This window comes from Xiphophorus maculatus, chromosome 17 (genome assembly GCF_002775205.1).
Source record: "Xiphophorus maculatus strain JP 163 A chromosome 17, X_maculatus-5.0-male, whole genome shotgun sequence".
NCBI classification, from domain to species: Eukaryota; Metazoa; Chordata; class Actinopteri; order Cyprinodontiformes; family Poeciliidae; genus Xiphophorus; species Xiphophorus maculatus.
In genome coordinates, this window is record NC_036459.1 from 20,330,465 (window position 1) to 20,346,438 (window position 15,974).

The 15,974-nt window shown below is 40.8% G+C and overlaps 1 protein-coding gene across 1 annotated transcript in view; it reads left to right on the top strand.

Moving 5' to 3' along the window:
- LOC102231387 (LARGE xylosyl- and glucuronyltransferase 1) overlaps positions 1-15,974 on the top strand; it is an 84,437-nt gene that overhangs the window by 14,081 nt on the left and 54,382 nt on the right. The window contains exons 4-6 of the mRNA XM_023350436.1: positions 6,749-6,831; positions 7,347-7,470; positions 7,646-7,817. Of these exons, the coding sequence (XP_023206204.1) occupies positions 6,749-6,831; positions 7,347-7,470; positions 7,646-7,817 (379 nt within the window). The remainder of the gene's footprint in view (positions 1-6,748; positions 6,832-7,346; positions 7,471-7,645; positions 7,818-15,974) is intronic.

Here is a 15,974-nt window from a genome sequence, read left to right on the forward strand (position 1 = left end):
AAAAATGTTTTTTATAGTCTGGTAAGGCGAGCGCAGCACTTGACACTAGGGCCTGCTTTATTTCACTTAGTGCTGTTTCTGCTGCCTCTGTCCATTCCAAAGAGGAAGACATTTTTAAATCTTTTTCATATAATAGTTTGCTTAAAGGAACCACTATTACTGCATAATTAGGCACCCAGTTTCAACAATAGTTAGTTAACCCCAGAAAAGACATCATCTGTGTTTTTTTTTTTTTTTTTTTTTTTTTATTTAAACAGAGATACATGCGGGGAGGTCCACGTTCTATATACCAGAATCGTGGGCGCTGCTCCATCTTCCCCTACATTTGGATTTGCTACTTGTATCATAGGATAAAGATCAGTCGTGTGTGGCTGACCATTTGGCTCTTCTGAAGGGCAACATGGGGGAGGGAGAAAAAGCCCAGTGGGAGCTGTAGCTCCCTGCACCAAAGTTTCTCCCCAGTTCTTAGACCACTTAAAGTTTGCTTTTTGTGATCTAGTAATAGGTCCCTCACTACCTTTTTCCTCATATTGTGGGGGTGAGGGCAAGTCGGGGTATAGTTTTGCATTTTGTATTATTTGTTTCTCCCCTTCTGTTTTGTTATTTTGGTATTTGGTAACTTCAGCTACTTCCCCTCCCCCTCCTGCTGCTCGACTGCCTGTTAACCGCTATGTGCCCATCAATGGTTGGAATCAAAGCTAATCCTAGCTACATAAGGCCATCTCTGCATGAAAAGTGTTATTTCTGGTCTTACACTGTCCATAGATAATAAATCCTGTAGATTTAAATTGGACCTCGTCACTCTCTAAACCTTCTGATTCTAGTCATGCTGACTGATCTATGTATTTTTTTGGGCAATATCTGGCTATGTGCCCTTCTTTCCCACAACACCAACATCCTCCTAAGTTATTCTGTCTGAAGTTGTTTTGTCTGTAGTGCCCTCTTCCCAATCTCCCTCTCTGTCCTCTGGGGTTCTGACCTCTACCCCTAAAGCTTCCTCTTCCTCTCCTGTCTTGATATAATATTTGCTCCTCATCTGGGAAAAAGGCTCCTGAAACCTTTTTCTTTTCTTTTGAGACCTTTTCTGCATGTATAGCGTGGTTAATGTATCCATCTAAAATCCCAGTTTTCAATCCTATGTAATGTTGATGCATTCTCAGGCTGTATTCACCAAACGATTCTTCCTCCTCTTCTCTTTTTTGTGCTAATTCTAACCAAAATTTTACATCCTCATACCCTTCTTTGCGCATTTTCTTTGGGTTTGACTTTGTTTTTTGTTTTATTTTATCCTGTAGTACTGTTAGTTTTTGTGAGTTTAGACGGCCGTCAAAGTTATAGTTTGTTATCCATTTATCTAAATGTTTTATTTTATGCGGATCCTGATTTTCAACATATTTCCAGTCATTTGTTTTTAAACTGTCTGTTGGCTTATTCTTACTTATATTTTTCCCCATTTTTTTTTTTTTTTTTTATAAAATTTGGCCCAGTTTGTCGACGCCTAGGGAGTCCTAAAAACTGGGGTTCTGTTCAGTAGGCCAGCAATTGAAACAACCTGTTGAGGTAACCCACGCTTCAACTCTTTCGAGTGGGGGTTCTTACCTCTGCATCCTCAAGAGGTTTGCTGGTTACAATCCTACTGTTTTATATGAGGTAAAATACCAAGTGGTATTTACACCTCCAATCACACTCACACGGAATTTAAGCGCCTTGCTTCGCCGGACTCCGCCATCCGTTCCAATTACAATTTTAGTGCCTGATTTAAATATTTTTATTGTTGAGTAAATTTTTTATCATTATATTTCGAATTGAAAATTTTTTATTATCGTTTTTATCGCCTAAAAATTTTTTTTTTTTTTTTTTTATCGCCTAATTAATTAAATTTTACAGCAGGTTTACACTAGGCTCCGTGCGCCTTTATTTCCACGAACTTTTGCGCAAGGACTTCGGACGTCCTTCACGGATTGTGTGCTATTTTTACCTGTTAGAGTCTAGAATTTACAGGGTTTTCTTATTCGCGCAATGACCCTCAGTCATTCGCCACACTTTTAAACAAGAATCCACTCACCCTCTGTCTTCCCCTCAGAGCCGTCAACCGTAAGATCCCAGCAGGCAGGCAGAGCGCCAGCCCTTGAACAGGTTCTGATAAGCTTCCACTAGGAAACTTGCCGTGCGCACGGTCTTTACTGGGGTCCACCATGCCCGCTGGAATCCTTCCGGTATTTTGGCATCCGGCTGCGAAGGACCAAATAATGTCAGGTCTAAGTACCTATTAAACAAACACAGGAAAGACAAGAGAGTTAGATTCTTTGTTTCTCGCGAGGAGAGCAGACAGAGATGTGCTTTCAGTTACAAATCTCCAGCCGCTCTGAAACACATCTGTCTGTTCCTCTCTTTTTATTGCTCTTTAGGAATCCTGCCACACGGGGCGCTGCAACTCTAAAAGGGTGGAGGGGCACATAGTTGCAGCGCTAATGACATTCACTAATCTAGACACATGTTATCTATACTCTAGATCCCTTTTGCTCCAAGCACGGCGTTGAATCGGACACGTTGTATAGCTTCAAAGCAACGGCTTTGTAGCACAAAGAAGCACAGAGCAGAGTTTATTGTCAGGCTTGTAAAACTCTGCTGGGAGCAATTAACACCTCCATCTCTCATAGGAAGTCCTGCAGGGCAACAGCTGCTGAGAGTAGCTGTCACTTCTCTCTTCCAAGGAGGGATTAGGAAGAAATCAGAATTAATTAACATACAGAAACATTATCTAAATGTAACTACAAGGCTACATGATACAACAAATATTTGATAATTACTAATAATACAATTTACCTAACAGTGTCTTTCCTGATATTTAAACATCTTGATAGGTGATGGTGGTTGCTGGACTGAATGTCTAAAACTGGGATCATTGTGCATTTTTGCTCCACTAGAAACAAAGTTGGCAAATACAGAAAATGCTGGAAATGACACAGAATATTTTTCTTTGTATTTATTCCCATGGTTCATCCACTTTTCTTGTATTCCAAAAGGCAATTTATCGACTACAGGGTGGATTCCCCTTGCTGTGTCGAGGTAGAGTAGATCTGGTATGTAACCTTCACTCTTTGCTGAGTCGATCTCCAGTAGAAGGTCTGCAAGTTCTCTCAGGAGATGTGGATCTTTGTTTGAGATCTTAGGGAACTGTAGCATCCAATCTAACAGTGCCCTTTCTAAGGCTTGAGGAGAACCATAAAATTATTGTAGTCTGTCCCAAACTTTAAGCAACCCTTGTTCAGGATTATTGACATGCACTGCTCTTAGACGCTGTGCGTACTTCACGGACTCTGGGCCAAGCCATTTGATCAATAAGTTCAGTTCTTCACTGGCAGACAAATGTAAGTTACGGATTGCATTGTCAAAAGAGGATTTCCAAGACCAGTAGTCTCCTGGTGTGTCACTAAACTTCCTTAGTCCTCCAGTGAGTAGCTCACTTCTAGCCAGGAACCTCGTTAGTTCAGACATGTTAATTTGGTCTTTTGATTGGACAGCATGTTTGAAGGTTGGTGATGTTTTAAGTACAGGATTACACTGGGATAATTGAGGAACAGTTTCACGATTAGTTGAAATGTTTGATGGAAGAACATAGTCTTTCAGAGTGTCTATGGAACAGTCAGCTTCTTGTTTGGGTTGAGAGAATGTCATGGTGGCAGGTACTTCATCATACAGTCATGGCCAAAAGTATTGAGAATGACACAAATATTATATTTTCACATGATCTGCTGCCCTCTGGTTTTCATGTGTATGTCAGATGTTGTCATCACATACAGAAATACAATTGCAATCATATTATAAGTAACAAAAGCTTTTAATGACAGTTAGAATGAGTTAATGCAGCAAGTCAATATTTGCAGTGTTGACCCCTCTTCTTCAGGACCTCTGCAATTCTCCCTGGCATGCTCTCAATCAATTTCTGGACCAAATCCTGACTGATAGCAGTCCATTCTTGCACAATCAATGCTTGCATTTTGTCAGAATTCCTAGGTTTTCGTTTGTCCACCCGTCTCTTGATGATTGACCACAAGTTTTCAATGGGATTAAGTTCAGGGGAGTTTCCAGGCCATGGACCCAAAATCTCTATGTTTTGTTCCCTTAGCCAGTTAGATATCACCTTTGCTTTATGGCAAGGTGCTCCATCATGCTGGAAAAGGCATTGTTCATCACCAAACTGCTCTTGGACGGTTGGGAGAAGTTGCTCTCGGAGGACATTCTGGTACCATTCTTTATTCATGGCTGTGTTTTTAGGTAAGACTGTGAGAGAGCCGACTCCCTTGGCTGAGAAGCAACCCCACACATGAATGGTTTCAGGATGCTTTACAGTTGGCATGAGACAAGACTGGTGGTAGCGCTCACCTTGTCTTCTCCGAACAAGCTGTTTTCCAGATGTCCCAAACAATCGGAAAGGGGATTCATCAGAGAAAATGACTTTACCCCAGTCCTCAGCAGTCCACTCCCTGCACCTTTTGCAGAATATCAGTCTGTCCCTGATGTTTTTCCTGGAGAGAAGTGGCTTCTTTGCTGCCCTCCTTGAGACCAGGCCTTGCTCCAAGAGTCTCCGCCTCACAGTGCGTGCAGATGCACTCACACCTGCCTGCTGCCATTCCTGAGCAAGCTCTGCACTGCTGGTAGCCCGATCCCGCAGCTGAAACACTTTTAAGAGACGGTCCTGGCGCTTGCTGGTCTTTCTTGGGTGCCCTGGAGCCTTTTTGGCAACAATGGAACCTCTCTCCTTGAAGTTCTTGATGATGCGATAGATTGTTGACTGAGGTGCAATCTTTCTAGCTGCGATTCTCTTTCCTGTTAGGCCATTTTTGTGCAGTGCAATGATGACTGCACGTGTTTCTTTCGAGATAACCATGGTTCACAGAAGAGAAACAATGATGCCAAGCACCAGCCTCTTTTTAAAGTGTCCAGTGGTGTCATTCTTACTTAATCATGACAGATTGATCTCCAGCCCTGTCCTCATCACCACCCACACCTGTGTTAATGGAGCAATCACTGAAACAATGTTAGCTGGTCCTTTTAAGGCAGGGCTGCAATGAAGTTGAAATGTGTTTTGGGGGATAAAGTTCATTTTCTAGGCAAATATTGACTTTGCAATTAATTACTGTTACGCTGATCACTCTTTATAACATTCTGGAGTATATGCAAATTGCCGTTATGAAAACTGAAGCAGTAGACTTTGTAAATATTAACATTTCAATCATTCTCAAAACATATGGCCATGACTGTACTCTAGGATATCAAATGGAGTAAGAATACCTTTTAAGACAAGTTGTTCTTTCACATAATTGCCAGTGCGTTCTAAAGAATCATCATTTTGCTGCTCTGGTCGAGACATGTTCTTCTTCATTAGCAGCTGCCTCATAAACGTTTGCCTCAGCATGAGCTGCCTCTGCATCACACTGGTGTTGAAGGACCAGTAATGTGGCTTCCAGTTCTGCTTTCTTAACTTTCATTGCAATTTCCTTTTTATCAAATTCTGATCTAGTGCAAGCTGTTTCAGCTTTTGCCCTTGCATTTACAGCAGCCACGCTTGCAGACGACTTACTTGAATTTGACAGGTGTGTCTTGCAAGTTGACGGAGCCTTTCCAGCTTCTTGAGACATCTTTAGTTTATATAGTAGATTTTCAACGTAAACATTCACTGCTTGTTGTGTAGATCTGTGCTTTTTCACTGTTCTGCTCCCACTGTGTTTCCAAGTAACAGTTGTGCAGATAGATAAACAATTAGACGATTGACTGGCAAATGTCACTTTAATTGACGTTGATTTCAATGCCAAAAGAGTGAAACTACAAATAAAGATGAAAAACATGATTTTATAATACAACAGCAGTCAAATCATACAACTAGTAAGGGCACAAATACACTGCCTGGCCAAAAAAATAGTTGCCACCAAAAAATGGTCACACTCTCTAATATTTTGTTGGACCGCCTTTAGCTTTGATTACAGCCCACATTCGCTGTGGCATTGTTTCAATAAGCTTCTGCAGTGTCACAAGATTTATTTCCATCCAGTGTTACGTTAATCTTTCACCAAGATCTTGTATTGATGATGGGAGAGTCTGACCACTGCGCAAAGCCTTCTCCAGCACATCCCAAAGATTCTCAATGGGGTTAAGGTCTGGACTCTGTGGTGGCCAATCCATGTGTGAAAAAGATGTCTCATGCTCCCTGAACCACTCTTTCACAATGTGAGCCTGATGAATCCTGGCATTGTCATCTTGGAATATGCCCGTTCCATTTGGGAAGACAAAATCCATTGATGGAATAACCTGGTCATTCAGTATATTCAGGTAGTCAGCTGACCTCATTCTTTGGGCACACAATGTTGCTGAACCTAGACCTGACCAACTGCAGCAACCCCAGATCATCAAAAGGATGAAGAATGATTAAATGAAGACCTTATAAACTGCTTGTGTCAGCCATTATACATGTGTATAATGGCTGACAGGACCAGTAATGTGGCTTCCAGTTCTGCTTTCTTAACTTTCATTGCAATTATACATGTGTATAATGGCATTCTACTGTTCAATAACAAACTTAATATGAAAACACCACCACCTGCTGGCTGGGAAGAATTACTGCCAGTACACACAGAGATGAAAAGACAGGGAAGAACTTGAGGCAAAAGGTTTAAAGGGAAAGAACGAGATATAGGAGTAAATAAATCCAATCAGTTTTTTTTCACGCTTTACTCTATTCTTTCCCCAGACTATCCATGTGGCCATCGTATGTGCAGGTTACAACGCAAGTCGAGATGTTGTAACATTGGTGAAATCTGTCCTTTTCCACAGGTATGTCAACATTCATTTACTTTAAGTCCTTATGAATTCCCCTTTTTAATCTAAAAAAAGATTAAGATTTATGCTGCTCAAGATAGTTACTACAACATAAAGAGTCATTCTTTATGTAAATATGGGGACACGTTACTGTCATAAATCAATACTCAAGACCATGAAAATATGAAAAAAGTAGTACTTGTTTTCAGGACAGTCTGATAGATCTTTGATGATATCAGATCACAGTGTTAGGAGAACCTCTGTCAGAGCAGAGAGCCAGGACACCCTTCTGGGCTAGGGTGAGGGATGGAGGGGTGGCTGGGTTGGCCTAATTCCAAGCCTTTATAGGCCAAGTTACTACTTTAAAAAAATGCAACTCAAATCCCTCTGTGATGAGGTGTGAAGATGTGGGATTCAGATATTAGTAAGACTTTAAAATCAAAGACTTTTGACTCTTTTCTGTCTGGTTTGTTTTTTAGTCTTCTGCAGAAAATGATTATTAGCATTTTGTTGTATTTTTGTGTCTTCAGACGGAATGCTCTTCATTTCCATTTCATCACAGACTCTATTGCAAAGCAGATTCTCTCCTATTTGTTTCATTCTTGGATGGTCCCTGCTGTCAGGGTAAACTTCTATGATGCAGATGAGCTTAAGGTGAGAAAAAAATCGTCCTCTTACTTAGGCAATTCCTAACTTTCTTCAGAAATTCTCAGTGGAGCACCATCACTTTTACCAGTCTGTACTGTATCTGTGTTTTTCTTCTGACAAAGTCTGCGCTCTGTATTCTTTGGTCCTTATGGAAGTGATGGTCTTTGCTCTTTTGTTTCAGTCTGAAGTGTCATGGATACCTAATAAACACTACTCTGGTATCTACGGACTAATGAAACTGGTGCTCACCAAGACGCTGCCCATGAATCTGCGCAGGGTCATTGTTCTTGACACGGATATCACTTTTGCCACTGACATTGCTGAGCTCTGGGCTGTCTTTCACAAGTTTAAAGGTAAGTTGATGGAAAAATTATTCATATAACACTGTTTCACAGATGTCACAAAGTGACCCTTCACAAGAAGGGCAGCCCAACTAAATACACAGTAATGTGCAGTACAGAAAACATCCATCCATTATCTTACATGCTTATCCCTGTAGGGTTGTGAGGGGTGCTAGTAGTATCTATCTCCGGCGGTCAATGGGTTAGAGGCGCTGTACATTGTAGACAGGTTCCCAGTCCATCGTAGATACAGAAAACAAAACATATAAAAGCTGAAGTCTAACAAAAGGCTATGGGGACTTTTTCCGTTGTTGTAACAGGTTAGTTTCCCATCAATACGTTAGCGCCTGCTCCGCACCGTACGGGGTTAAAAAAAAAAAAAAAACGCACATTGAGCCTGCAGGACATTATTGGAGTGTATGTGCGCACAAAACTATCACTGCACCTTCAAAAACACAACCATACCTCCAACGCGCATCATGTGTTTTGAGATTAAACATTTGATGTGGTTGACATTTGCTGGTTGTGTTCTAGAAGTGTCCCTCTGTCACCCACAAGTAAGAGAAGTCACTAGAAACAGAGTTTTTCAGCAATAAGCATGGCAACTTAGGGGGGACAAATGAAAATGTCTTATTTTAATAGGCTATTATTTTGAAATTAAACATCAGATGTGGATGACATTTGCTGGTTGTGTTCTAGAGGTGTCCCTCTCTCACCGAGAAGTGAGAGAAGTCACTGGAACCTCAGTTTTTCAACAATCTGTATGTGGACGACCGGACCAAACTAGCAAGCTTCGAGGTGGCTAATGCTAACACGAGCCCCACGTGCTCTCCAGGTCCATCCGCCACCAATGAGGACGTCCTAGCAGCCATAAGTAAGCTTAGCAGCACGGTCGACATAAGGTGTGTGGAGCTCAATGGATCAATTTCCAGTCTCAAAGCAGCACTTTCCGATATATGTGACCGTGTGACATCAACCGAGGCCGCAGTCGTGTCACAGGATAGACGGATTTCGGAGCTGGAGAAAAGACACGACAGCCTAGCTGCTCAATGCTCTCTACAGCAAGCAAAGCTGGATGATTTTGGAGGCGAGCTCACGCCAGCAGAATATACAGTACGTATTGTAAGCATACCGGAGAAAGCCGAGAATGATAGACCCACGGACTTTGTCTGTAAACTGCTGCCCGAATTACTGGGAGAAGACCATTTTGATCGGCCAATTGAAGTGGATCGGGCACACCGGAGCCTAACGCAGGCCAAAGACTGGAAGGCGAAAGCCATCATTGTCAGGCTGCTTTATTTTCAAGAGAAGGAACGGGTGCTGCGGTTAGCAAGGGAGAAGAGTCCTCTGCAATACGACGGTCGCTCGGTGTTCATCTTTCCCGACCTCACCTCAGCTGTAATAAAGAAATGTCAGGCATTCCAAGCTATCAGGGCGCAATGCAAGTCCAAGAGGATTCGTTATGGATTTTGATACCCTGCGCAGTTCATGGTTACTGTGAATAATAACACTGCTACGTTCGACACTCCAATGGAAGCCAACAAATTCCTGAGCCGGGAGATCGAGGACTGGCAGTCTGGTACGGAGCCCCCTAGGGGACATGGGGAATTTTTTTTCTTTTGCGTTACCTCGCAAAACTTTTGCGTTCCCTCGCAATACTGTACTGGTCAGTTATGCAGCATAATTGAACACTGTAAGCCTTTCTTACGGTGGGTGCCGTACTTTCTGCTTTAATATAAGGTTATGTGAGGTTTTTCCATGAATGTTAATATCTTTTTGTGAAATATCTGAAGTTTTATATCTTTCTTTAGGATAGAAAGGCGCCACAAATATACAATATAAACAGAAACTTTCCGTAAGTAGGAAAGAAATAAAAATACATCCTAATTTGGACTATTTCTGAGTTATTATCGCGGGTAATAAATCATCTGACAGTTTTGATTGTGTCTCTGTTGTTCTAATCTGAATGGTTTAAAGAGCTGCTTTCAGTGCCGCTCCATCTTAGCCTTAACAGACATAAACATGCAGTAAAAAATAAATCGATTTTCAATCAGTGTTTTGCATCAAACAGTTTTTACTATTAACAAGTTTTTATTATTAAAAACACGACAAACTAATGATGGTAAAGGGCCGCACTGGGTTAACTCGGGGAATCTCATCTGTCCGTGTATCAATCAACTCCAAACTTCTTCTTTGTTCTGTCACAATTATCGATTTATTCCATTTTGATGATCATGCTCCAAACTTTGCAAGGACTGACCGCCCCGCTCACCGCTTCCTCATACACACAAAGCCAGTATCCTTCCATTCATACCTGGTGACGTCACTCCCAAGTCGACACACCTAAGTGTCAAAGCCTCCTGCTCCTGTCATATCAATAATTACTTATTTCATTCATATGGCTCTTACAGAGCCTCAGTGAAAACTTATTTATTATTAACTGTTTGGTGCAAAACACTGATTGAAAATTGATTTTTTTCCTGCATGTTTATGTCTGTTAAGGCTAAGATGGAGCGGCACTGAAAGCAGCTCTTTAAACCATTCAGACTACGAACACAACAGAGACACAATCAAAACTGTCAGATGATTTATTACCCGCGATAATAACTCAGAAATAGTCCAAATTATAATGTGTTTTTATTTCTTTCCTACTTACGGAAAGTTTCTGTTTATATCGTAGGCTTGTGGTGCCTTTCTATCCTAAAGAAAGATATAAAACTTCAGATATTTCACAAAAAGATATTAACATTTATGGAAAAACCTCACATAACCTTATATTAAAGCATAAAGTACGGCACCCACCGTAAGAAAGGCTTACACTGTTCAATTATGCTGCATAACTGACCAGTACAGTATTGCGAGGTAACGGAAAAGTTTTGCGAGGTAACGTAAAAGTATTGCAAGGGAACGCAAAAGTTTTGCGAGGTAACGCAAAAGAAAAAAAATTCCCCATGTCCCCTAGGGGGCTCCGTAGTCTGGGACTAAATGAAGCAGGTGGCCCGACTATTCTTTTGTTGCTATATTTGAAATTATGAGAAAGCGAGCTACTAAAGATCCTGTCATCGGGTGAGAAATGGAATTTATTTATTTTGATACGTTAATTGTGTAGGGTTGAGTGGCTACTCTAGCAGGAAAGATGGAGAGGCTTATTACGGTACTTGTCCTCCACTGGGTGGACGGCTAGTTCTAGCTTTAAATTGGAGGTATGGAGACACCGCTAGTGGTTCTGTTCAGTTATGTTGGGTGGTGGGGAGGGTTAGTTATGTTACTGGGAGTACTGTTTCTTGCGCATCGGCGTGTTCTGAATACCTTATAATTATCTTTACAGTCATGCAACAGTTAGTTACTAAAATGTATACAAATTCATGTTAACTGATCCAGATAGTAAGGGCGGGGTTAATTTGATTAGCTGGAATGAGGGATAAACAGCCCCCTTAAAAGAGGTAAAGTTTATGCACATCTGCGTTCACTAAAGGCTGATAATTGTTTTCTCCAGGAGACCCATATTAAGAAAACAGCTGCAAAAGTTCTTAGCCCCTCATTGGCCTCCCATGTACACCAGTCAAATTTCAGCACAAAAACTAGAGGGGTTGCAATCTTGATTAAAAAATCACGCACCTTTCATTCACAAGCAGACAATTTCAGATCAAAGGGGAAGATATGTGATCGTTAGTGGGCTGCTGAATTCTATACCAGTGACACTAATAAATATATACTGGCCTAATTTTGATGATTCCATCTTTTTTCAAGACCGTTTTAATGTAGTGCCGAATTGGATTGGCTCTAATATAATCATTGGTGGGGATTTAAACCTAATCCTGGGCCCAGTTTTAGATAGACAATGCCCTCAGTCTAATTCATTCAAGAGCAGTGAGTCCCTTAAAAGCCTATTACAATCCCACAATATGGTTGACATTTGGAGACTGCTATATCCTACTGGGAGAGATTATTCATACTTTTCAGCACTGAACAGATGCTTAGAACAGATAAATGTGTGGATGTGCCAAAACTTTCTCCAGTTGAACAGAAACAAAACTGAAGTTATTATTTTTGGACCTAAAGAGGAACGATCTAGAGTTGTAGATCTAGAGTTATAGATCTAGAGTTACAGATCTAGAGTCAATGCACAGCTTCAGTTATTACAACTGAAAACCAGCGATCAGGCCCAAAACCTGGGAGTAGTGATGGACTCTGACCTGAACCTCCAGAGCCACATAAAGACAGTTACAAAGTCGGCCTACTATCACCTGAAGAACATTTCCAGGATTAAAGGACTAATGTCTCAGCCAGATCTAGAGAAACTCATCCATGTGTTCATCTTCAGTCGTATTGATTATTGCAACAGCGTCTTCACAGGTCTGTCCAACAAATCAATCAAACAGCTGCAGCTGATCCAGAATGCTGCTGCTCGCGTTCTCACTAACACCAGGAAGATAGAGCACATAACACCAGTTTTAAAGTCCCTCCACTGGCTCCCTGTAGCTCAGAGAATAGACTTTAAAATACTGTTGTTAGTTTACAAATCACTGAACGGCTTAGCACCACAATACATTAAAGATCTGCTGTTGTTGTATCAACCTTCCAGACCTCTCAGGTTCCGGCTCTGGTCTGCTCTCCATCCCCAGAACCAGAACCAAATGAGGAGAAGCAGCTTTCAGCATCTATGCACCACAAATTTGGAACAAACTTCCAGAAAACTGTAAAACAGCTGAAACACTGACTTCTTTTAAATCGCAACTAAAAACCCACCTGTTTAGAATTGTATTTGAAATGTAATCAATTACAAATTTATTGATGGAACTTGACTTAATGCTGTGTTTTGATTATTGATTCTGTTGCATTGTGTTTCTGTGTTTGTAATGATGTAAAGCACTTTGAAATGCCTTGCTGCTGAAATGTGCTATACAAATAAAATTTGATTGATTGGTTGATTGATACAGAAGTCCTACTCTAGGATTGATTACTTTTTGTTGGACTCTAGGTTGCTAGCAGCAGTAACAAGCTGCAAATATCACAATATTCACATATCAGATCACGCTCCTGTGTCACTGAACCTTAAATTAGATTTAAAAAAAAGGGGTGGGAGGGGAGGGGGGTGGAACTGGCGCTTAAATAGCACTCTGTTGAAAGATAAGGAATTTTGCTCCTATATTTCAAACGAATTTAACTTATACCTTAGTGCTAATGACAGGGGATGTAGATGATTCAATGCTCTGGGAAGCAACGAAGGCGGTTATAAGGGGATGTATAATTTCGTTTGAGGCGGCAAAAAGTAAAGAGTCCAAGATAAGGTTGGATAAAATAGAAGGCCTGTTGACCAGCTTAGAAAACTCATATAAATTAAAGCAGTGTCCAGATACATTGAATAAAATAACAGTTCTACGATATGAATATAACTCTATTATGTCAAGAAATGTTTCTAAATTACCTAACTCAAAGATACTTTGAGTTCGGTGATAAACTTCATAAGCTGTTAGCCCATCAGCTTAAACAAGCACAGGCCTATACAGCCATACATCATATTAAGCTTGAAGATGGAACTTTACTCACAGATCCGGATTGTTGTTGCGCAACACCCCCCCCCTCCTTTCTGTCTCTACTGTCTCACTCTCTGCTTCCTCTTCTGAGAGGGGAGATGTGCTACCAGCTCTCCATCTAACGGGTTAATTGAGTTTCCTAAATCTGCCGGGATTTACCCTGTCCAGAACTGAAGTAAACTCTGTTTAAGCTGGTTTCGAGAAACGATTCACCTGATTTTTAACGGCCTACATCCAGGTGTCTCACCCTTCTTCCCTCTGTGAATTAGCCAGACTGAGCAGCCTACAGCCAACTAGTTTCACAGAGCACACCTGTTAACGGTCGCTCGTTCTCTATTTTACAACTTGCATTTGTTATTGAACCAGGTAGGTTTTAGTGACTCGGGCGAGTCCCAAGGATGTTGTTTTAAATTTGGGCTACCAGCAACCTATAAAACATTTTCCACCTCTTCCTCTCCAGAATCAAACATCACAGCTATTTTACAACCATCAAAGAACTTTAAGGTGACTCATTAACTGAATGTCCACAACATCTTTTAGATTTTCTTTATGCTAAATATTTTATTAGTAAGGCATTTTTGCAAGGGTCAGTACAGCTTAATTCAGTAGCAGAAATAATCAAATAAGTAAAATCAATCATCTAGTCTATCTTTCCCTACTGCTGACACTGAAAACTAAAAAAGGAACCTTTGAGAGAGACGGACGGAGCCTGGCGCCTCGAACCCCAGACCTGGCACGACGACGAAGAAGGTGCTGCAGCAGGAGGAAGACGCCGATCGATGAAGGCCAGGATCTCCGCAGGTCTGATGATGAAGAAGGTGTTGCAGCAGGAGGAAGACGCCGATCGATGAAGGCCAGGATCTCCGCAGGTCTGATGATGAAGAAGGTGTTGCAGCAGGAGGAAGATGTTGATCAGCGAAGGCAGGAATCTCTGTAGGTCTGATGAGCCTCCTCTCCGCATGGATGGTGAGGTCACACAGGACTTGGTGCTGGCAGGAAGGAAGGCACCAGTTCTTCTTCTTTGTCTTTGCCTTTGTCTTCATCTTTGTCTTTGGGGTCTGAACCCAGCCGATGAGAGAAGTGCGATTCGAAGCCACAGGTTGTGGGCCAGACGGGTTGGTCCCCATGCATGAGCAGGACAGTCTTCGGCTCCGTGGCCCCGGCTCTTCTTCAGCTGCAGAGTTCTTTGTCCATCTCGATCTTGGCTCGAAGCTGCCCGGAGGATCCAACGAACGGTTCCTCTTTTGTACCCACCTTTTATAGGGTTTCTTTGGCTAGCACTGTTGCTGGGCTTGTTTCATTGGCTGACTGCTCAGATGATTTCATATCCATCACTGTCTTACAGACATTATGTCCTGATGTCTGTACTAATGTCTCAGAGTTGCTCAACCTCCTGTCCATTGCCTGCACAACCTTTCACCTACTCTCTAAATAAGGCGTTGATCATCTCTGCTCTCCTGTTAGTTCCTTGCCTTTCACCTTTCACCTACTCTCTACCTCCAACATATCAGTGATGTTTAATTGCAGTTACACCTTTTACACCATTTCAAGTTCAATGTCAAAATCACATTTATATCACATTTATTTTCTTTAGCTTCTCTGATTTAGCATTCATTTATAATTTTATAACCATAACTTATATCACATTTATTTTCTTCAGCTTCTCTGATTTATCATTCATTTATGATTTTATAACCATAACTTATTAATTATACTTATTATAATCCTAATGTGAGTTATTACAGATGTTTTTCTGAAAAGAAACCAAGAATAATACATGATTCTAATTATTTGATGCCAAAGTTACAGTTACTTGTTTTTCTTGTAACTGTTCCCACAAATGTTCGTGTAAATATTATTACAAGTAAACCAATATTAATATAAGTATTTTACTTTGAATCTTATCAAATTACCAAAATGTTTAGATTTCATTCTTTAAACTTTCATGATTTAAAATAAGGAATAGTCTCAGCTATTTTTTATAAATCTGCAGGCTGGAACTTACTTCCTCTTTTTCCAGGAAACCTGCTTTTCCTGTTTAATGACTCTTTCTGACTGACTATGATTTCTTATGATTAGATAGAAAAAAGTAGAATTAAAGCAAAGTTTGCATGAGACAAAAACAACACACACAACCAGATTTATTTTATTGACACTTAAGTCTACTGTTGGGCCTAGATATCACTTGAGTGATTCATTTTAAAGATAACTTTATTTATTATTACTGTTAAACTAACTTTATTGACACTTAAGTCTACTGTTGGGCCTTGATGTCACTTGAGTGATTCATTTTAAAGATAACTTTATTTATTATTACTGTTAAACTAAAATCTCCAGCATGGGGAAGTGGGATGAGCTCGGATTTTCTTGACAGGATAAAATCGACAACTGCTTTGTAGACTTCTATGCTAGTGTTTATCAGTCACAGGGAAAATTGGACGTTGAAAATCTGGAAAGATTTTTTGAAAATTAGAATTTGCCAATCTACCATCAGATTCAGTTGAAGCTCTGGAAGCCAACATAACTTTACAGAAAATTGAATCTGTTATCTCTACACTTCCCAACAACAAAGCGCCTGGTCCTGACAGCTTCAGTGTTGACTTCTTCAAAGATTTCAGTTCCAAATTATTGC